The sequence below is a fragment of the Falco rusticolus genome, chromosome 6 (genome assembly GCF_015220075.1).
Source record: "Falco rusticolus isolate bFalRus1 chromosome 6, bFalRus1.pri, whole genome shotgun sequence".
NCBI lineage: Eukaryota > Metazoa > Chordata > Aves > Falconiformes > Falconidae > Falco > Falco rusticolus.
In genome coordinates, this window is record NC_051192.1 from 42,099,320 (window position 1) to 42,122,952 (window position 23,633).

General features: G+C 41.0%; 1 protein-coding gene across 3 annotated transcripts in view; it reads right to left on the reverse strand.

The window, feature by feature from the left end:
• Positions 1–20,783, reverse strand: part of SNX9 (sorting nexin 9) — a 63,366-nt gene extending 42,583 nt beyond the window's left edge. For 2 of the 3 annotated variants that reach the window (XM_037390909.1, XM_037390908.1), the window contains exons 1-2: positions 6,408–6,470; positions 1,329–1,415 (exon numbers count right to left, since the gene is read on the reverse strand). In XM_037390909.1, the coding sequence (XP_037246806.1) occupies positions 1,329–1,415; positions 6,408–6,455 (135 nt within the window). In that variant the 5' untranslated portion in view covers positions 6,456–6,470. Of the gene's footprint in view, positions 1–1,328; positions 1,416–6,407; positions 6,471–20,535 lie in introns of those variants that run through there. The other variant, XM_037390910.1, reaches the window with a different exon arrangement.
• Positions 20,784–23,633: the final 2,850 nt, after the last annotated feature.

Consider the following 23,633-nt stretch of genomic DNA (forward strand, 5'->3'; position numbering starts at 1 on the left):
AAAAGCTTTCACTCAAGAACACAGAAACAACTAGACATCTCAGATTATAAATTCAGCTATCTTGGTTAAAATGCAAGAGCAATGACACCTCGAGCCAGAAGTCACACTTGCGCTGCTGCACTTGAGAGTAAATCATCAGTGGACTTTCATGACTTATGCTATCACTGTCTAAACTTATATCAAAAAAGATCAAGAGCCTTTGTGGCAATCTATCCCACACTTTAATCATGGACAGCATAAAATGGAGTATTACATGGTTTTAAGTATATTGCCTTAACACACAGATGTCTTGTTCAGCAAAAGCTAACTTAAAAGTGGTAAACTATTTGTTTGGTTCTACTTTTGTGCAACAGCATTAAACTCCTGAACTCATTTAAAATTTTACTTCTGCCACAGAACAGCATACTATCCAAGAGTGTATTGGTTTTATTAAATATCTGATTCAAATATTTAAGTCAGTGGAAATAAAAATTATCAGGATTATATGTGACTAGGCTCTTCAAAGAATTATTTTATTCTGCAGAACCCATGTTTCCTACACAACCAGATAAATTAAACCTGGCAACATGATCAGGCATTTTTCACCTGTATGTTTTAAAAGGAAAGTCTATTTACTACAGAAAAATAAAAACCAGAGGCTACTAACACTTCCCTTGTTACCCAGGGTAAGAATTATACAGGACAATAAAACTGCACTTAAATTCAAATTGTACACACAAATCAAGTGACAGTGTTCAAAAGTACTACTAATTTAAGAACTCCGATAGTATTACCACAGTATTTTCACCCCTCCTTCCCTGTATTTTGTCCATATTATTTTCATTATGAAAGGACACACAAGTTTAGTAACAAGTTTTATCAAATTCTTTGAACAAACTTGGAATGCTGAGTTCATTATGAAACTCAAAACAGAGAAGGAAGTTGGCATGTCAGATGTAAATGCAAGTGGCAAGCACCTCAGATTACATGCATGCTAAACATGGAACATTAGGTACACAAAAAAAGACAACACATTCAGACGTAGAAGTATATCACCAGCACTAGCTCCTTTCTCTGCCTTGGCACTCAGTTCTTTTTAAAGGGAAACAAGCTAAGTAAATTCCTAAGTGTGTTGGCACAATCTGAGAGGGCCCCTGTCCTCCTGAACTGCTTGTTGCATTTGTTTCCACACAACTATTAGAAAATTCTTTGTATTTAGTTTATTTGCTAATTCTTCGGGGGAGGGTAGCCAGGGCTTTCAGATGTCACCTAGCACCTTTTTTCTTCCATCTGCTAAAAGTAGGTCAGGAAAGTGCACTGAAGCCTTGATTCCGTCTCAGTTTTCTTACCGGGTTGGTAATTATGATGATCTCCCCTTCACTGACGGTCAGCTCATTGTTTCCAGGCTCAGCAGCAAAATCATACATAACACGAGCCTGCATGTGAAAGAGAATACAGCAGTGAGCCTTCCAGCTTACTTAGAAGATTTCATAAAGGAAGTATCAGCATAACTTACTCTTAAGTAGCAGAAATAGCAAGTGGGGTAGGGCTGGATGTGCAAAGAGCAACTCAGCATGTGGGAAGCTAACATTTCCTAAATTTGAACTCCAATATGAACATTCACACAAACTTTACAAGATAAAAGCCTCCTGTGGAGCTTGTTAGGGATGATCACTATTTTCCAGGAGGATTCACAGCTTAAGACTGGCTGTTCTGTGCCACATCCAGAACTATCTGTACAACTTTATCCAGGGAAATAAGGAAACAATTCTAACTTTAGCAAACAATCCAATTAGTATTTTTTTTCTACAAGACATATTCCAACTCCAATTCAGGTAAGGGCAACTGTTTCATAAAGCAAGCAATTCAGAAAAAGAAAAAACAAGCAATTGCAGATACAAGTAACCACTGCTGCACAAAAGAAAGTAATATGTAAACTCATGGTTTCAGACTCTTTGTATAAAAGAGGAACTATGCAAATGCGCAGACGGTGAGAGTAGGCCTGCTAGGTATTGGCACAAAGAGGGAAGGAAAAACCATGCTCATTTTTAGGTGTTTAAACACACAAAGGTTTTGCTGTGTATTGATTCTGCTACTACACTACATAAAGAAATGTTATAATTTGAAACACTGACAAAGTTGTCTAATATTTAAAGAACAATTCTGCTTCTTTATATAAAGAATTGTGACATGGCCTAAGATTGTAAACCCAAACACCTTTTAATTGTCTTCTATCACATTCCTTTCCAATCTAAAAGTAGAGAAAGGTCTCAGGAATTACAAAGGGACTATTTTCTCACAAACTGTGGAAATGGATGCAGAGACAAACCAAGATATTTTCCCTTTGACGCTCAAAGGGAGAATGAGAATCAAAGTTTTAGTTTTCCATTTGAACTAGCATGTTGGATGAACTTTAAACCTGACCACAATAAGTCATTTATCTAAGGTTCTCTTCCCCAAAAAAAGAAAATTAATCACACTAGTAGCACTTATAAAAGATAGAAGCCTTATTATTTACACCTCAAGTCTTTATGTTAGCCAAGTGCCCCAAAAGTAATTGATACATTATTTCATCTGATTGATGCCAATGCTCAAGTATCAAAGAGCAGCAAAAGGGAAAGCTAGACTACAGGTCAGGAAAGGCAAACAGAAGTAGTACAGATTTTAACAGACAGTACTGGCAGTTATAGCAAAACCATCAACACTCAATATAGATTACATCATAGGCCTTATTTCTCCAGCTCATACAGGATTAAGAGCAGCAGAAAGTTTACTTCAGGAAACACCAATTTCCCTAGCACATCTTGAAAGAGGCAGGGCTACGGTATCATCTTCACCAGTAAGACTATGCTTTAGTCACCTCAGCTCATACAGAAGTGGGCTTTGCTCCTGCAGATTAAAAAACTAAATCCAAGAAAAACAATTTTATATTTGTGTTACTGATAACATCACTGTGTACAGCAACAAGGTTCTTCTTGTACTTGGAGATCACTGGGAAGAAAAAAGAAAAACAAACCACCAAAACCATAAAGATGACAGTGAAATCATTTTTGTTGAAAGCAAGTTATGTGAAAGGAAATACAAAACAACCAGAAGACAGATATTAACCAACAAGCGTTGTCTGTCTCAAAATTGCAGGTTATGATCCCCACCTAGATATCCCTTCTTCTGACAAAAAACTAGAAAAAACAACTTCCCACTGCCACATTTTAATTTCATTAATATCACGTGGAAATACATCTAGCTTGTCAAGAAATACTTTACTTCATTGTAATAAAAAAGGAGCTGAGAAAAACCACCTATGTTGTATTTCAGTTGACAAAGCTAATCCTGAACCATATGCACAACAAATCAAACACTTTTTCTCCACTAGAAAAGTCAACACTGCAGAAAACCATGTGTCCCGAGTACTCTGAAAGCTTCCTTGCATGAAAACTCTTCCCTTAGAACTGACACTTTCAGCACTTCAGACTATGCCATGCAAAAAATCAAGATCAAGAGGAAGAAATAGTTTTCAATAACACCACTGACTGCTTTCCTACCAGCAGTAAATCAGGCCTCCATGCAAATATAAGAACAAGCTGTCTTACTTTCCTCAAAAAGTAAACCGAAGAGAATCATCATGCTTTTTGAAATACAAGAACATTTTAGATAGGGTTGTAAAAAGCACCACCCTCCAGGCCTCTCCCCTCAGCAGTAGTAGATGAAGGTGCTGAACATGTCCTTTTTACAGCAGGTTACCGATACTTACCCAGTTCTGCAGGTCATTTCAACAACACTCAAATGCTAGGCATCTGAACCATGGGAGAAGCAACTTGCCTAACCAGGGAGTCTTCTTCAGATAGTACACCATAGTATTAGGTTCTTGCCTTTATTCACAGCAGTGATGAGAGTTCACCAGAGCAAGAAAAGATTTTACCAGCCTTCAGGAAAACTGGCAAAACATCCCACAGTAACGACTGGATTGGAAAGGTAAGATATTTGCATCTAATAAGAGAACAGATGCAAATACTAGGTTCTCCAGATGTAGCAGGGAAACAAAGTTACTCAGAAAAATCTGGAAGTATTCAGCTTGTAGGGAAGGAAAGACCGAGATATACACAGAAGTTAATAGTTACTGTGTCAAAGTCTGCCTATTCACCTGCTCTAGATGTCAGTTTCAAAAGTTGCTAAAAAACCCCAAAAGGTAGAAGAGGGAGAAAAAATTACAACCCAACCCAGTAATTTTTGCCCTACTGCAGTTTAAGAAATTGGCAATAAAAGAAGAGATTTGCAGTATTACAGAAATGGTTTATTACAAAGTATTAAGCATTTGGGGCACATCTGTAACCTGATCCATACACTGACATCTCAAATACATTTCACAGATTTTTTTCCTGGTACTCACCATTTCACTTGCAGTTCTGGGCTCATTCATCTAGTTTGGGAATTAAGTCCCTCAGAACTCCTGGCAAGTAAGCTTTAATGCTACCCCCTCCTACTGTTGAAATCCAACTGGAAAAAAGCATAAACCCAACCAATTCCAATGCATGCGATGACTAAATGTTTTCCCTCAATTTATTAAGTGTATTGTTACGAATGGAAAACCCTCTAGCCTTTCCTTGGGCAGAGGCATCAGCTCCAACTCTATTTAAATTTTTGACAATCAATTCCAAAATGCTATGAAAGGGAAAACAGTTTGGTTTTGCAATAACCTTTTTCCTCCTTACTGGCCACAAATATTACACCCAAGTAGCAGTTATGGGTTAGTTAGATCTTTGCCACTTATGCAAACTAGTATATGGACATGGAGAGAAGAAAGCATTTAACAAGAAAAGAATTTTAGTTCCTGGGCCCTGCAATACATTTATTGACTATTAGGTCTAAGTTATGGACATTTTGAACATCTATACAATGAGAATGTCTGACAAATTCCAGACAGCACAGACTGAACACCACAAAGGCAACATCTTCAAAACACTGGTTTAAAAAAAACAAACAAACAAGATTCACTACAATAACTGTTATGATCAGAAGTAAATATGAAGCACATGTAAAGGATCAAGCAATCCAAGCACAACAGGAACTCCAGAGACTGAAACGTGTCATTAGTGGAATAAAGGCCATTGCTTCATTTACAGAATACTGCAAACATGCAAAATAAGTAAGAATTTTTAATCAATCTGTTATCTATTAGAACATTAGTTTCTTTTACTGGCTGCATATATTTCTTCCCCCGCCCCGCCCTGCCCCCCACACCCCCACAAGAAACAATTGATTCTAGATTCTGAGACTGTTTTGTCAGATCCTTTGAGAAAAAGGTCTGCTAACCTAAAGAAGTTAACCGGATTTCACTGACCAGAAAGCAGACCTGTTCATTGTACTGTACACCTACTGCCTCCCTTTGCTGAGGTGGCAGTGGAGCTTCCCACACTTCCACTGGGAGTTCATAACATATCCTGACGTTCATCTCATGCTCCCCGTGTCAGAAAAAGGCCAGCATGGATTAAGCAGAACGCTGGCACAACATATGCCAAGGAGAAAAAGGCTCTCCGATTCCCAGCATCTCTGCAGCTCTAGAGTATATTGCAGATTCTCTGGAACGCGAGGGAGCCAGCAGTTTTCTCTACAAGTTGGGGACAAGGGGAACCCAGTAAGAATTCATCCTTCTTAAATGAGAATGAGCTTTTCAGCAATATGGGTATAGACATTTGATCGTAATAAGGAGAAAACAAAGTAAAGCAGTAATTCTCAGTGTTACATCAGCATTCTTTGGAGCTGGTTCTACCCGTTGTAGTTACACACCTGGACTGCAGTTTCCCAATTTACATATTTACTGACTTATTACAGTGTGAAGCCTCTCAAACAGAAATTTCAAGCATCGCAATCAATCACTATTACTATCTTTTTAGAATAACAAACATAATTGTGCCTAAGCATATTAAACTACAAAAGATTCTTCACATTGAAAAGCAGTACCTCGATTAGCAAAAAGTATTATTCCTCTGCAGACCTAGAGCAGGCTTAACTCAGAAATAAGTAATGGAGAAAAGCTAAGTACCTTCCCCCCACTTCCCAAAATAGGAAAACCCAAGAGAAAAAATAACCAAGATCATTTGCAATTTATTTCTGCAAGCAGACATAAGATTGTGCAACTACACCTGTCAGTGTGTCAAAACTTAGCACAAATTAAGTGGGAAGGAAGGTGGCTAGCAAAAGTCTTTAAAATAAAATTCCAATGAAGGATTACATTATTAATGCACTAAGTTACTAAAAGAATATTCAGGATCTCCACCACATCCTGATGGACTGGGTCTTCTGTATTTCCCCCCAGAATCTTGAAAGAAGCAACAAAGCAACAGAAGCACCTATTTATCTTATAAATATTTATGCCTTTTCTAAGATGTTTCACTCAAAAGATGCTAGGTTCAGATGGAAAAGGAACTTACCCCAATGTATGACAATCCTGATGTGCACAGGCACACACTTGCCTGCATTACCGTTCACCCGTGGCAGCCTAGCTCTTTCATGGAGAAGTAGGACAGCAAAAAACACCGTGCATGCCTCACTAGCCATTGCATACAAACAGCTAACGCACATCAGTTGCACTCACAGCAGCTTTTATAATAGCTTCCCTGTCTAAACCTCTGTTGATAGGAATGATTAACAACCCACAGAGTGATTACTGTTTTTTGTTTAAGCTCACACTTCTGAAGCAAAATGTTGCTGTAATGCTGGACTTCCTGATGTGAAATTGCTGTGTTACAATGAAAACATGCTTTAGAGCATTATAATTGGAGAAGCCACTGAAAAATTCTATTCACCTTTGAAAATTATTTCCCTACGGACAGGACTTCATTGTACTAGAAAAAAACTCTTTTGTTATGCCATAAATTCTCCCATTTCAGCCATGTGTTAAAGTTCAGGAAACTCGTCCCACTAGTGCTTCTATTGGACAGCTGGCAGTGGCAGATAGTACAAAGGAAATATCCATAGAAGGTTTATATCATGAAATTCCCGTAATAAACGCACACCTTCCTTTTAGTAGTTGGTGCTTCAGCAGTTCAGTGCTTCCGCCATCCAGCATGCTCTTTTCAAGGAACAGGGATTCACAGGTTTAATTTGCTTGGTGCCACTGCCTCAAAGACAACTGCTACATCACAGCAGCAACAGTGGCAACACCTTCCAGGTTCACACTTCGCCTCCCATTTCCTGTCTTTCTGTCAGTGGTAGCAGCTCCCAGATGCACAGAAAGAGGACCAAATTCCATATTTCCATTTTGGAAAGTAAATGGGGCGGATAAGTCTTCTCAGAGGAACCTGCATCCCACTGCATAAGTGGAAACTATAACTGGGGAAGCCTGGTAAAACGTCTTAAAAAAAAAAATGTTAAACATTAGCATCAGCTTTTGTTGTTGTTGAGGTAGGACTCTTCCTCACAAGTCAAGTCCTTAAATTTTAAATAGCCTTGACAGTAAGCAGACTTGAACTTTTCTTCTAGGACAGCAGTTTAAGCTTTTAGCTGGAATGAACAACAAAGGGCTTTTAGTCACCTCAAGTAACTCCAGTAACATTTCTGTTATGAATAAACTTCAGAAAAGTTTGCTATAAAAACTGCAGTTAGTACAAATATGCTTCAGTAGATCTAACAATAAGCCTTTGAAACCAGCTGCTTGTGAAACACTGATAAGCAATATGTTGATCACACCTGGAAGCATAGAACAGTAAAATGCATTTCTGTCTTCCCAGACTTTGTTGTATTCATTCTTTACAAGTTTTTTGGATGTGGGTTTGGTTTTCTTAGCTTGGTTACATTTTTGAGGGAGGCTTTTTAGTTTGGTTGTTTGGTTGGTTTTTTTTTTCCAGAATTGATTTTCCCACCAATAGTGCTTTCAGAAATAAAATATTAATTCTAAGAGGAAGTTCTAATAGAGTAAAATAGAAATAGCATACCCGGGATGCAGAGTGGGATCCCAGGATTAACAAAATTAAGGAAGCAGAAAGAAAATAAAGACAAAAGCCTAGCTGCAAATAAATCTGTTCAGAAATGGGCAGAATATTCTGATCACATTCAGAAGTTCAAAATAAAGCGTTTAATCTAAAAAGTGGTAATACTCTGCAAACAAAAGACAATTAACCTGAGATTATTTTTGCATTTTCTGTTCTGTACTGTTTCATCTTTCACAGCTTTGCTCTGTGATTACTGTCTAATATTGTTCTTGAGGTAGTTTACCACTTAGAACAACTGTAAGACATCTGACAAGACATCAGCTGATGTCAGCACTAAACCCCTAGCTGTCTTCACTGCGTCAGTGAAGCTACAGAAACAAGGTAGGGTAGGCAAGGCTCTAAATGACAGTTTAACCACTGTTTCATTTCACTGTTCACAGACTTCTTAAGTCACCATGTTTTAATCAGTACAACTTTGAAAAAAAACTCTCAGCAAGTCAAAACACACATTAAATCCCACTGTGGATATTACTATGGGTACTGCATGAAATTTAGAACAACTACTGTCCAAAGAGCTTAGAAAAACAGTAACAGAAGTACTTCAGAAATACAGGCAGGAGTTCCCCACCTCTTTCCTGCCTCAGAGCACTGAGGACACTCCAACAGTGGCTATGTAAAAGATAGGATTTAACCTTTCCCCCACCCTTAATCCTCAAACCAGAGCTTGTCCAAAAGCCAGTACGTACTCCAATACTGAAGAGATTTTCACTGCAGCAGTTGCAATGTCTGGAGCTATGATTTGGCAAAAAAATTCTCTTCATTTTAGTCCCTCTACCACAACTGTATCAGACTACTAGGCAAAGTACACCTGGATACTCTATGCAGAAATCCAAGTGTCTCTTTAAGTGCCTATGCCGCTCAGCCTGGAAAGACAGCTACCTTCTGTCCTGCCTCCCACAGAAGCCTTACCTTAGGAATTGAGGAGATTATACATTATTGTTGTAATTGCCGGTTAAAGCGATGAAGATTTACTACAAAGAAGAAAAGACCCCAATGCTTATCTTTTTAAACTAGCACAGAGCAAATGGTAAAAATATATATTTCTTGTACAGTGCTAGACATCATTGTATGTGCTCAACAACTTCTGCCTAGAAAAAAAACCCTTGAAGAACTAGCCTGAAGAAACTGAACCATCCCTTCAAATTAGTTTTATACTATGATGTTACTAAACAGTAAGTAAAAATTAAAATTATCTTGTTTAATAAAAACTTCCGTTTAGTATTACATTTCTTGTCTAACACAATTATTTTTTGCTTTCAACAATATCAGAATTAAAACAAACTCATCCAAAAAATGAAACCAAGTTCAGTCAAGAAGTGGAGTTCTTGACAGAGAGGTCACTATATTCAGATATCATTACTCCAAGTTCCCTCACCAGCTGTAACTAACTGCTGGATCCTCACATTACTCTACAAATTAACATTAAAAAATGTGTGTCTTGACCTGCTGGCTCACTTTCTTCTGAACAATTTTTCAACTCTAAAGTATGTTCAGTAGCCTGCAGCTAGTCATTTGACGTCAACACCAATGACTATAAGCACATTAGAAGCAACTTAAATATAGATAAAAAGCTAAGAAACAAGGACTTACATTGTTTCTTCCTGCTAATAAAACATTCTTGCAGACAGCAGATGCAGAACAGGGAGCATCTCTTTGGCCTCAGAAGCTGCATGTGCCTACAATACTTCAGGCAGGTACTTAATTAAGTATTCACAGTGTATCAAAAGTCCTACCTCGTACCACAAGATAATTAACAAGGCATGAAGAGTTTCCAAAAAGCACAAAACAGTTTGAAGCATTTATAGGGTAAGGGACAGTACTGAAATACTCTATTCCCACCAACATGCATGGGTCTTAAACCACTGGTACTTTCACAATTAGAATAAAGGTGTAATAAGCTTACCTTGAAACTATTTCTGTCATGATTTTGTGTAAGAAAGAAGTGACTAGGTAAGTTTTCAAGTGTTACAAAAGACTTGGAAACATTTTCTCTAGTAATAAAGACAATGACTTACTAGCCGTTTCAGGAACTCGGGCTTTCCTCAGTGAGGACAGATTAGCTCTTCAGATCTACTACACAGGACTTCACCATCTGGCTGAAAATAGGCGCTTTTTTTTTTTTTTTTTTTTGTCAGGAAAGAAGACCTGAACTCTGTTCAGGCTAGCCCAGCTGGCCAGTTACATATCTTATTTTTGATTTGCAGAACATCAGCTTCTTTACAGCTGTCTACCTGTAAGCAAACATCAGCACACCCCAAAGCCCATTAAAACACACTCCTGGCCAGCATTACAGGCAACACACAAAGAACTTGCATTCAAGTGAATTCCCTCACATCAGCAGGCCCCTTGTTCAGCTAAAGCATCGAGAACTAAAAGTTACTGATGCAGTATGAGGACTAAAATTGTTATAAGATTAAGATCTCTTAAGTGTTAGAATGTAACAGTTTTTACTTAAGGTATAAAAACAAATTATAGCTTCTTTCCATGCAGTTACAAATCAGGTGAGCAGATAACCACTGCCACAGAACATGAAAAAACCAGAGAGAAACTGTGATATTTTCCAGATTTAAAATACTGCTTAAGAATTTCAAGGTCTGTGGATTATCTCTAAGTAGCTCAGCAGTTTTAAGAAGTAGCATTCAAATTCTGATACTTTCAAAAGAACCATCATACACTATTAAAAGAGGTGCCCAGTTAACTTTTGTGTTCATACCAATTCATTTATGAAGCACTGTCAAACCAAGAAACAAAATCCCCATGCACCCAAGCAATACAAAAGCAAGGGAAATTCAGTTGCAGAAATACATGCCAGACACCCACACGATTTAGAAATATTTCCAAATACCAATTCAAATAGCCCTGTGAATCACATCTGTCTGAGCTTTCAGTTGGGTCAAGCACTTGAAATCTTTTTTTGTTGTTTTTCAAAACATAACTTATAAACCAGTTATCAGTTATTAACAATGTACTGCAAAACTTCTAACCATGAGTGAGGAGCTCCAATGCTATCAGAAGACCTTCTTCAGAATCAATTTACTGCACTGCTCCAAGTGCTCAGAGTTCCCCATACTTTCCTTTCCAAATACAAACCTCTTCCAGGTCCCCAAATAGACTGGGGACTAAACAATTCCAAATTAGCAAATATTAATTCCAGTTACACCAGGACACACAACTGCAGCAAGTACAGCATGGGTTTGTATTTATGGATGTCAGGCAGGATGCATTTATCTCAAGCATGATTAAAATCTCTGCCGAGATTAATCATTACTGGCTCTGAAATCAAACTGCAACACTTGCAACTGTTTGCTGAACCAGTATTTAACTGTGTGTTTCAGTAGTCTGCCGTGCCAAGTCCCCTGATGTTTGCCTGAAACTTTAGGGCAATCAGTACTGCACCCTCCCAGTCCTGCCCCCAAAGAACAAAGTCAGCAAGAAGCGAATGTTTCAGGAAAAGCCTGCAGCATTCACCATAGAACTGCCACATTGTGATCTACTCATTAGGACAGCTTCTAGTCAGACAATAGTGCTGCCTCTATGAGAGCAGAGATTAGAAAAAAACCAAACAGTAATTATCCCAATTAACTGGAGAGGCACAAAGTTTCGCTAAGGTTATCTAATAAATTTCAAGCCTTTTCAGGTTTGCCACACTACTACATGTTGTGCATTTCAACATGCTGCACAGGCCAGTCTAGAAGCAAATGAAGCACTACCAAAGCAAACTACCTACACATTAAAATTATGCTACTTCAAATAACACTTGACCTGTAAAATACAGAATGGAATAGTTGTACCACTTTGAAGCCCCAAACACTGGTAATATTAATAGGAAAACAAGTGCTTAATAGTATGTTACCTGAAGACAGCTGGGAAAATCTAAAATGCAGCAGAACAGATCCTCTACACTGAATTCTGCTGATTTCTCTGTTACTGGAGTAACCAGCATTAACCAATATAGTAATGTTTTGGGATCTCAGCCCTTTTATAAACACTACTTTATGAAAGCCCAGTAACTGAACCATTCCTAAGTTTAGTTTTATTTTGTGAAGACAAGTGAGGAAACTATTATACTAACATAAATGTATTACCATTTCATCAGATAAAGTTTCTTTACTATAAAAACAGGCAAAGTTCATGTTTTATGGGTTCTAATGTACCCAAGCCTACAGCTATTTTAGAGTTCTGTCAACAGCGTAGACAAGTACAACACCCTGTACAGTTACAAACTGGGCACATTAAACAGTACCTCAAATAAGCAAAGCTCACTCACTTGGACCTGGCCAGAGAATACCCAGCACTTGAATGGACATTAGTCACCTACAATTTAATGCAATGTGCACACTAGCATTATTGCCCTATCCCACTTTAAGTAAACAGATCAATAAACAAACACCTGGACAGAAGAATTAAAAAAAAAAAAAAAAGAAAGAGACAATGAATGACAGAACTAGATTAAGTCATAAAACATTTAAAGTCTCTCCTTTACAAATCTGCATCTTCCATTATCTAGGAATTGATTTAAATGGGACACCACACAAACTTTTCTTGTACCAGCACCCTTTACAGTGACAGAAAGCATGAAAGAAATCAGGAAGTTTGAATTTCTACTTCCTTAGAAATTACTAGAAAATTTGGCAGCTTGACAGAATGCAACAGAGCTGTTGATACAATAATTACAATTCAACAAGCATACACAAACTTCCAAGAATATGGTTTATTTATTTGCAGCAAGGAAGATGCTTAATTTTGTACTCCATAAGCAACCATTTTCAGAAGACAAACACAGGGCTATTAAGGGAGGAAATTACAGTACTGGTGAAAGAACTGTGCTGTAACTAGGTAAGCACTAATTACATTATATCATCATGTGTTATTGCAATATTCAATTACTGAATTAAATCTTAAACACCCCACCCCCCCACCCCAAGAATTAATGCAGTGGAGGAAAACAAACATTTAAGCTTAATTCTCAGATCTGATGAAGTTGTAGGACAAAATGAAGTGCCTTATCAATCATGACTTTATGGCTGCAGAAAGCAGAGTTGTACAGGCTCTCCAGGGAATCCCAGGATTTAAACTGGAAATAGCAGGAACAATACATGTAATAGCCTTATATCAATAGTCTTTCTTTTGGAAACCACCCATATAATCATTGCAAAGAAAAAGAAATCCTCGTACGGAAGAAGCTATCCTAAGAGGATTTTTATAGTTGTTCTTGAAAATCAGCCATGTTGTTGTATCAGCCAGGAAAACAAACACTTTGCTTGAATTCATTTGAATCAAGAGAACAACTTATTTTTGCTCTGAACATTGAGAACTGCAGTCTCAGAAGGCTAGGAAAAGCCAAGCAAGTCCAAAACCTACTGTGTATAAACAAAGACACCATATGAATACACAACATAAAAGCACAACAGTTCCCTTGCCAAGGAGGAGCAGATGGCAACTCTGAGCAGAAGTCAGGAATAAAACAATAAGTCATAAGAAAACACCCAACCACCAGTTGTACACCAGTCCCACTTTCTACAAGAGTAGGGCTGAGTGATTTCACCTGGGCAAGTCCCGCTTGCAGAAACCCCAGGTCAGGCATGGCTGCCCATCCCCAGAAGCAGCTGTTCTGCCTGGACTCCCAAGGGACCCCTGTCAAGCTGCACTGCCTACCTTCCTACCACCTCCTCCTCCTTCCAGCCACCTATTTTGCACATTGGAAACCCCTCCTGTACAGCAGTTTCCTTTAAGGGGCAGCACCCAGTCAAAGAGTTGCTCTAAAATACAGGATGATGTGCAGAGTTTCTACTGACAAAAAAAAAAAAAAAAAGATTGTTCACGTACAGTCACTGGTTTGACTTTATCCGGCACACTTATTATGAGCACACACCCTCTTACTAGCAGTGCCCAGGATGGTTCACGTGCCCTTCATACCATGCTATGTCCCAAATGTCCCCTTGCAACTACACAACAGCTGGATCAGCCTGTGTATAAGGCAGCTCCCTACAAGAAGAGTTGTCCCTTGTGCCCTTCTCCTCTTACTGTGGGTCTCACAGAGGGCTATCTGTCAAAGTTAAATGATTCTGGTATTAATTGCCCTCACCACCACCACCATCTTTTTTTTATGGGGGTTACTTACCCACACAAAGCTCAGAGAAAGGCTGCTTTGGAAAAAACATTGAGGCTCAGAGTTTAAATTAAATTTTCCAGTAAGTAATACACATATTTTCTTCTCTTGAGTAGCATTTATATTTTTCTCATTGGACTACTACAAGACTGCTTTGTTTTTTTGAACTTTGTGTTACTTGGGAAGCTCCTTTCCAATCCTAAATTGCTGAGAAAGCAGGAATACAACTAAAGAAAGCAAAAGCACAAGCTCTGATTTTTGCCCCCTCAGAGAAGTATAAAGTTAATTTGAATGATCTTGTAATTGTGAAACATGCTTTGAATTAAACAGGTTTAGCTTTAAATGCTGAACATCGCAATAGTTATTTACTTTAAATAATTCCAGTTATCTAAATGTTGATCTGTCCTACTGCCCTGCTGCTTGAAAAAAAAAAAAAATATCACTCCCACTATTTTACACATTTTGTAATGTTTTGCAAGACTGCTTCCAACATCATCAATGATGCAATTGCTTGTAAATTTAATACAGGAGGGAACCTGTATATTTACAACAAAGTTCTCACACCATTTTTCCTTTTGTAACCTCTGTAAACTCTGAAATTTACCAAATCTCCCAATCAAATAAGGAGGATTTTATAAACAAAAAGTGTGGATATTCAACAATTCATGAGCTTTTTCAAAACCTGAAAATCAGAGGTTCTAAAAGAGGAAAAGGAAAACCTTGAAAAAAATGGAATTAAGTCAATATTGTGTGTTGGGGTGGTTTTGGGGGTTTTTTTGGTTGCTTTTTTTTGTTTGTTTTTTTACAAAGACACAGTTAACTGGAAAGACTTCTTGCAGAAATAACACCAATACATGGAGAAATTCTACCACAGTGAAAATCTGAATCATGGAATCTATATAACCAGATGAAGCTTATAACATCTGATACCAGACTTCCTTCTGTTTAGCTACTGTAATCATGTTTTGAAATGACAACCTTTGGTAATGAGTCTCAGATGACTCAATGCCTAGGTGCTTAAAATAACTTTGAAAAACTGAGTCAGAGGAATCATTAGCCAGCCATAGCATCACATAGAATCTCACCAGCTCTCCAGCTTCCCAGCATAGAAATGAGAAGCCTTGCACTAGCAACTGCTGCAATAACGCACTTACCACTGAACTTTTAAAAGATCTTAAGGTCAGACAAAGACAAAAAGCTGAAACTCTGTATCTTAGTAAAATAAGACTGTATCAGTTCTTGCGCTCACCCTAACATCCCGCTCCATCAATAGGTCAGGAATCTGTGGTAAATTTGTGTTACTAAATAGTTTCACCTTCTTTAGTCATCTTGTTGCCCTATAAAAAAACAAAACCAACTAACCAAACCAAAATAATCAAAGTCGTCCCAGGAAATATCTTCACATCTACTTAATTACAGCTTAAAAAAAAAACCAAACAACTTTTCATATAATTAAGACCATAAAAATAAAAGTTATTACTTCACCTAATTAATTTTGTTCCATCACATCCTACATATATAAATCAACCATGATGTCCTTCTTTGTATTACATCTTGCTTTGCTGAATTTAAATAATGGAACATACAGAATGAAGTGATCTGCATAGTACAGGTTCATCCTACCTCACAGATGTATTAAGATTTATTAACTGAATATTCTCTTAGGATGAGATTTCCCAGGAAAGTCTACTTTGAAAGTTACAAAAATACAGAAGGCAGACTTGCAGAACACAAAGTTTGGGTATTTTGGAGGATTTAGCACAGAAGGATGCTTCACCTCGCAGCTGCAAATCAGAACAAAGAATTATCTCTGCCTGATTCATAATGCAAACATACTAACAGCTTTGTGATGGCACAAAGGAAAGTATGAGACTTCTTTGGGGAGTCTTATACTAGTAACAGCAATAGAGAACCAAACAGAAAGATGAAAGGAAGGATACGCACTTAAGAAAAATTATTTGAAGTCTAATGTGTTGGGTTTTCCTACCTAAAATTTTCATACATAAATAACCATCTTCCCTTACCACAATTACAAGAACCATGCTGAATTCAACTATACCTGGTTAGTGACATTCACAAGAGATATTCCAACATGATTAGATGGACAACAAAGTCTTGAACAACACTTCCATGTTTTAGAAGTATTGCTAAGCTATACCTTCTTTTTAAGAACAGAATATTCAGTCTAAGCTTTCATCTCAAGGGACTTCTTCCCACACAAAAGGGCCCAGTCCTACAAACAGAACCAAATAAATGAATTCTTAAAGTAGATAAACCATTGAACAATCAAGAACATGGTGGTAGAACTCAGTTGCCCCTAAAGTAACAAAGAAAAAATCTGTTGCTATTGACACAAAGAGGGGCCTAACCTCATTAAACTTATCAGTACCTTGCTTGTAATATGCCCAGCTTGTAAAAGTAATGTCATCAACTTCAACAGTGTTACTCCTATAAACTTTCAACTTAAATTAAAACCACCACCACACCTTAGAGGCACACATTCGGAAGAACAGTCTTGACCATCACCATGGACATAACCTATCACCTTCTCTTAATATCATTACCTCCTCCTTAAGTTAGGACTTCAAAAGTGGCAAAACATCAGCCTTTTCAAAAAAAGGACTTGCCTACATTTTAAAAAAATAAATAACTCTAAAAATAGACTAAGGTAGGGAGCACATTATTTAAAAGCAGCATATCACTTCCTGGCATTTCTAGCTCTCCCTATTTATCGCAACTCAAAAACAAAAGGAAGGGCATGAGTAAAGCCGGGACTTGGCAAACTAGTGGGTAAAGAAAGGCAAAAGAAGTCAAGAAGGAACATACAGAGGAATGAGAATCATCTGTGGCTTTTGCCAGCAACTATCACTGAAACACATTCACAGTATTATATTTTCTTTGTGACTGTTTAATTTTTTAAGCTTTACTCTTTTAGGCTCAGGCACTTTTTGCCTTCTTTTGTAATGCAGTTAAAAACACGGAATTAGTAAGCTCAGCTGTTTCTGAAGGAAGCATCCAAAATAAAACATCTAGCTTAACGTACCAGTTCTTAAACACAGATATGAAATTGCCTACATCTGAAGTCAGGTTCAGTTCAATTACTGTAAAACTTTGCAGGTTAATATATCCTAAACAATCCTGTTGTTGTTGGTTTTATTTTTTTTCCCCCCATTTGCTTCAGTTTTTAGAGCACATGACCTTGAGCAAGCCTGTAGGGAATCACAAAATCTACTGCCAAATTACAGAAAGGATCTAGCCAACCAAAGAACTGCCACCAGAAGTCTCAGATCCTCCATTTCCCATTTATATTTCCACCCTTCATCATGAAGGTCAGTCTCCCCCTCCCACCTTTGCCACCACTCAACCTTTTGCACCAGCTCTGAACAAACTTGCAGCTACTGTACCTCCCTAGAACTGGAGAAAATGGCCCCACTGCAGTTAATCTTTTGCTATTTCAGCAACCTACAGTAGCTCAAAGACAGGCCTGGCAAGCGTTACAATCAGCTGCCGGGATGTACAAACAACGCAGGATGGGGAGCAAGGAAGGAGAAGGAGCAATGGTGGCTGCTAGCTCCGCTCACAGCATGGTCAGACAGAGCCTCCACAGAGCACTTAGAGCCTACAGCCACCCCTCACCTCTTTCAACAAAAGACTTCCTACCAAGTTGCCAGTTAACAAATATGCTAGGAAAGCATAGGTAAAGGCCTTTTTGCAAGAAGGTGGTAGTCCTTTCCTCTAAAAGTTTTTATTATTTCAATTTAGAAGGCCAGTGAGTTGAATGGTACAGACAAGAGCCAGCATATTACATGACTGTAGACCACCTCTTCATACTGGAAAACCCTAGGAGCTTAATTGCTGTGGTTCACCAAAGTGGGAGGCAAGAAAATTGGCCAGGGTTTACAAACTAGCTGCTGAAGAAAGAAATACCCGTTTCCCCCCCCCCAGTAACCTAACACTCTGATAAAAGCACTTGTAAATCTTGTAGACAAAAGGATAAAACTGAAAAGAGAAGCTGGTCAAATTTAGATTAAAAATAAAGACACACCAACCAGCAAGACAGTTGATGGGTTAAAAAAAAAAAAAAAAAAAAAAAGAGATAGGCAGACTGAACTTTCCATCACTGAAAGCATTCAAATCAAGACCCGAGTTTTCACTCGGCCCTCCTTGGAAAACATATTCTAATTTAAACAGCAAAGTTATTCATGTGCCCATGCAGCACAGGCCAGGCCTGACCGTCAGTTGCCCCTACCAGCTACACACCATTAAAGTTTGAGAAATTCACACTGCACATGCCTAATTATAGTGTAGTTTTGTTAACGTTTGTTCACATACAATACAAATATTCTTTGCATATTCCTTTTAAAAGCAGGCTATCTTGGAAGGAACACAAGCAGAAGGTGAGAAGTTTATTTACAATTTAAAAAACCCAAAATTTACTTTCCAAGTGTAATGGCAACTGGTTAGTTGGCTAAGCTCCTAAAATCTGTTTCTTGAGCCAGTTACTCCCTTACACTGTTAAAAAAAATAACAAAAAAATCTTTACTATAGCTGACGTGCACAAGTTTAACAAATTAAAACGCAAAATGGGGCAGTTCCCAGAGAGGGACATATCTCCTGGGTCAAGCTCACAGAAGATAAAGTAAGCTTCTCTTGGTTATCAGCATATGAAAACAATAACAATAAAGTATCAAGTCTTTACTGACTATCACTTCTCAATTTTAACCTTCAAGTTAAAGTAAATCACCATAACTTGCAATGCGTAGAATGAAAAGAACTTACACCACCTGATTTCAAGCCAGTCCTGTTTAGGACTGTTAGAACTTACGCACCCTTCAGCCTGAGACCATGACTCAAAACAAATTATTTCAAGAACAGTAAAGTGAAAGTTTCCAAATATATGAATAAAATGGCTTCATCCGTTCAGCACAGAACACGGGATCCCATGAGGATCCTGCACCTCAAAGTGAGGAGAGAAACAGTAAACTGTTACCTGCTTGGCATACTCTGTATTATGTAGTAAAGGCATACACAGAATTTCTTCTTGCTACTTACTAATATGTAATCAACCTATTGTGATACACGCATCCCACAAACCAGTGGAAAGCACCAGTATTAAAACAGAGTCCATCAACAATATTCTAAAACCTCAACAGAACGTAAATTTCACTATATTAATAGTTCTTAAACCGCCCAAGTAATTTTGAAGCCTAAACCAACTTCTCTGTGCTTCTGAAAAAGTTTACTAAGAGCGACCATCAGCTTACATGGCTACAGACACAGCAACTTATACATTAAATTTGATACATTCAAGATGCAGAACTGCTTCAGTCCCGAGAAGCACAGCACAGCCAGCGTCACCACACGAGAACTGCCCCAGCAGAAGGAAGCTTTTAAACTGCTGGCCAAGGTTATGGAATCAGGTGACTCAAAGTATTACTTCGAATACCAAAAAAGACTTCTGTCATATTTGGGCAGCTTACAGATAACATTTACTGGTGGACGTCAACTCACACCTACAGAAGCAGCCATGCCTTCATCAGCCGATATAGTAAATAAATATTGTTAATTTAGAAAGCGACCAGTTTCTGACAGGACACGCTAATTTTGACTGTTGTGTTAATAGCAGATACTGTTGAAGAACTGAACAAAGTAATTTCACTTCCTGGTTTTCGGGTTCGGTTGGTTTTTTTTCCAGTAAAATCAGACCCTACCATTAGCAAGTAGCACGCCACGGCCCCGGGCTCCCACAGGGACACGGCACGCCCGTCCCCTGGGTGCCACTCACGGGGGTCAGCGGGAGCGGCCCCCCCAGGACGGGGCGGCCGGGGGCGTGCGGCGGCCGGGACCCCGGTCCCCAGCGCCGCGGGGCAGCCGGGACGCCCGTCCCGTGGCAGGGCCCGCCGGCGGCCGAGGCCTCTCCCCAGCACCGCCGCGCTCCGCCGGCCAGCGCCGCTTCGCGGGGCACGGGGGGCGCGGGCAGGGACGCCCGGGCTGCGGGAGCGGCAGCCCTCGGCCTCCGGCGGCTTTTCGGCCCCAGAGTCGCTCCGGGCGAGCCGCGGGGCGGCAGGGCAGAAATAAAGCAGAGAACAACTTTCCCCTCCTCCGGCGCTGGCGCTGCCCCGCCGAGCCCTCGGCGCCGCTCGGAAGGGCCGGGCGGCGGCGGCGAGGCCCGAGCGCAGCGCGGCGGGCGGCCCCCTCCTCCCCTCCCTCCTTCCCTCCCTCCTTCCCTCCCTCCCGCGGCCGGCGGCGAGGGGCAAGCCCCAGGGAGGGGACTGGCTCCCCCGACCCCCAAAACGCTGCCCGTCCTCCGCGGGGCTTCCCTCCCTCCTGCCCGCCACCGAGAGGGGGCTGCTGCCCGCCGAGCCCCTCCGCGGGGCCTGTTCGGCGACCGGGGGCTCGGCGCAGGGGGCGCCCCGGAGCCGCCTCACGACCCCCCGGGCCGCACCGGGGGCCGCTCACCTTGGTGGCCATGGCGCTGCCGGTGCGGGCTGGGCTGCCGGTCTCCCCTCCCGCCGCGGGCCGCGGCTGCTCGGTCGGTGTGTCCGGCCCGCCCGCCGCCGCTGGGCCGCGCAGGCGGCTCCTCCTCAGCGTCCCCCAGTCGCCGCTGCCGCCTGGGGGCCGTTGGGCGGCTCAGCAGGCAGCCCCGGCGCTGGGCAGGCGGGGGCTGATGTAGCCGCCCGGCCGTGCCCCCTCCCCACACACCCTGCACGCCCCCGCCGCGGCCGCCCCTTCCCTCGGCTCGGCTCGGCTCGGCTCGGCACGGCACGGCACCCGGCGGCGGTGGCGGGGCTGTTTGTCCCCAGCCTCTCCGTCAGGGCCGGGGGAGGGACCCGCGGCGCGGCGGGGAGCCCCGGGGGAGCCGCCCCGGTCGGTGCCCGGGGTGCGGGCAAGGGCCGGTGCGCCCCCGCGGCCGCCGGGCTGGGACCGCCCCCCCGCCCCAGCCCCGCTGCCTTCCGCGGCCTCGCTCGGTAGCCAGCGCCTGCCGACAAGTTCCCGCTGGCGTGGGAGCAAGGGCCCGCGGGACGCGGGGTGCCCCTCGCCTGCTTTAGAACGGGAATCTGGACGCCAGTGTGTGGCGAGGAAGGCAGCTCTTCTGGCCAGGCCCCTCTGCGGCTGTCGCATGTGCCATGTCCCTGACCCCTTTCAGCCGGGCCGTTACGACCACCAGGGAGCCGGTCAGGGTGGGTACGTTCCTGTTGGGTGCTCTACGGCCGCCTCATAAAAACTAACTGTGACCCCAACCGATTAACTTCAGACCCATCATTTCCAGCCTGCAGGAGGGACCTGATGGGAGGCTAAAACAAAAGGGATGGAAAAACCCAGTGGCAGGGGTAGTGCAAGGTACTGCACCGTTCAAAAAGTGCAGCTTCTCATCTACGTATGTAGACTTGGCTGGCTTGGAATCGGGAGGTGTTTCCATTCTGTAGAAGTAAATACACAGTGTAACCATCAGGGCTGCCAAGGAGAGCCCTAAGAGGCAGGTGGGCTGTTGGGAAGCTGCATAATTCTTTACATCTGCATTTCCTTGTCCATAGAAATCACAGGTTTCTCTTCTGCTATTGGTATAGTTTCTCAGTGAGACAGCTTTGTTAAAAGAGAAAAATATGTTCACAGTTCTTTTAAGCTGGAAAAAATTTTCCAGCTGGGACCAGTGACATAGTTTCTATGGAGAGTGAGGATGAGGAATGAGGAAGAAGCTGGTTGTTCAGGCACCACCATTTTTAGAGTGATTGAACTGATGAACTTCAGAAGTTTTCAAATGTCTACTGCAGTTTTAAAATGTTTCAGAATCCAATTAAATGCAATGTTTCCAACTTTTTATTCTTTATAAAAGCAGTAGCTAAAGGAAAACCTCCGTGTGTGGCCCACAACTGACCTTTTACAACACCACTGTTACGCTGAGGTATTGTATTAAGGTTCAGTTTTGCCATGTGGGCCCCTCCTAGGCTGGTATTTCATCCACTATAGCAGCAAAACCCTGCGAAGCTGCCTTTGTCTCTGTACTAAGGGACCCCGTTCTTCCACCTTCTTGCTAACAGTCTTCCCAACATTGTATGGTTTGACCCACTCATCTAATGAGCATCTTATAAAAAGGATAGAGGTGTGAAGTTAAGAGACCCAGCATTGCCTTGTTTAGCGATCCCCAACTGATAGGTGTGTGAAGCAAGCTTTATCCCTTCACCAGATGCTATGTTTTGCTGTGTGGTTTATAATAAATTTGTGGCTCTTGCATAAGCTCGAGTCTGTGTCATTCTTTACCTGTGGTCAGAACAACTGCCAGAAAAGCTTAGTCTACAGCTGGTAACCGGTATGCTCTAACAGAGCACTGCTTTCCATCTGGGGAATGAAGAACAAAGTCATGATTTATTCAGACCCTCTATGCTTAAAATCTCCAGCTTACAGTTTTCCACTGTGAGGTACTCCTAAAAATAAGCCTTGCTTGACAACTTTGAGGGATGAAGGAAACACTAACATTTCTTTCAGGGTGAGAGAATGTTACAGGAAGATTATTTTTAATGGGATCTTTCCAATACTATTTGCAATTAATTGCCATTAATTCTTGTGTTAGCAAACACATTCTTAGGAATCACTTTGGATGGCACATACATGTCTCTCTTACCTGCAAGCTTTATTACTGCTTGACAGAAAGCACCAAATACCAACAAATTGCTAATGAAACCACCTAAAATTTCCAAAATTTTCTAAATTAGTTGATTTTCTGCTACCAAGATGAGTCCAAGTTAATTACGACTAGATGTTTGCTTAGCATAAGACATGTAAGAAATCTTATTGACTTCAGTGGGGTTGTTTACATATTTAAGCATTTGGTAGGTTGAAAGTCAAGTGCTCTGTGTGGAGCTTACCAGCTTTCAAACGCAACTGGCTCATTATTCACTTTGCACTAAAGCCCCAACGTATGCTATAATAGTTAAATATCTCCACCCCAGAAAAAAACCAGTAACATAAGAAAATCCCTCACCTAGCACATAAGTGACATTGTTTTTAAAGATCTCTCTACAGATCTCCACTAAGCGTGTACTTTTGCAGCTAACTTGCCTGCAGTAGTTCCCAGGAACAACTGGTGCAGCAAAGTTCAGCAAGAAGTGATTTGTTGCAGAGCCTCATCAAATGAAAACCTCCTGCCAACAGTGCTATGCAAATTTTTTAATTAAAGACGGACTCTGAGAAAGGACATGGAGAACATTTGCCGAATACTGTGCTCCGCTGGGCAAGGCCTGCCTGTAGCTTCAAGATCATGGAAAGTCATTGACCTTGTACGTTCTGACTTATGCAAACGTGGTGGGGAATGATAAAGAAAAAAAAAGGTTATTCAGATAACCTTCAAGCTGAAAACCATCTGGAGAAAGAACTATGGTTTCTGTTTCTAAGCTACTGTCCTCAGGAGCTCCTTGAGGTAGTGCACCTTGGATTTCTCCCTGCTAGCCCGCTGTTCCCTTAGCATTACCTAGGTGATGCCCAGGAGTGACTCAGGTGGCCCCAAGGCATTTACCACAGCTGTGGAGGAATTTTGAGGAAAAATTATCTTCAGTAGCAAC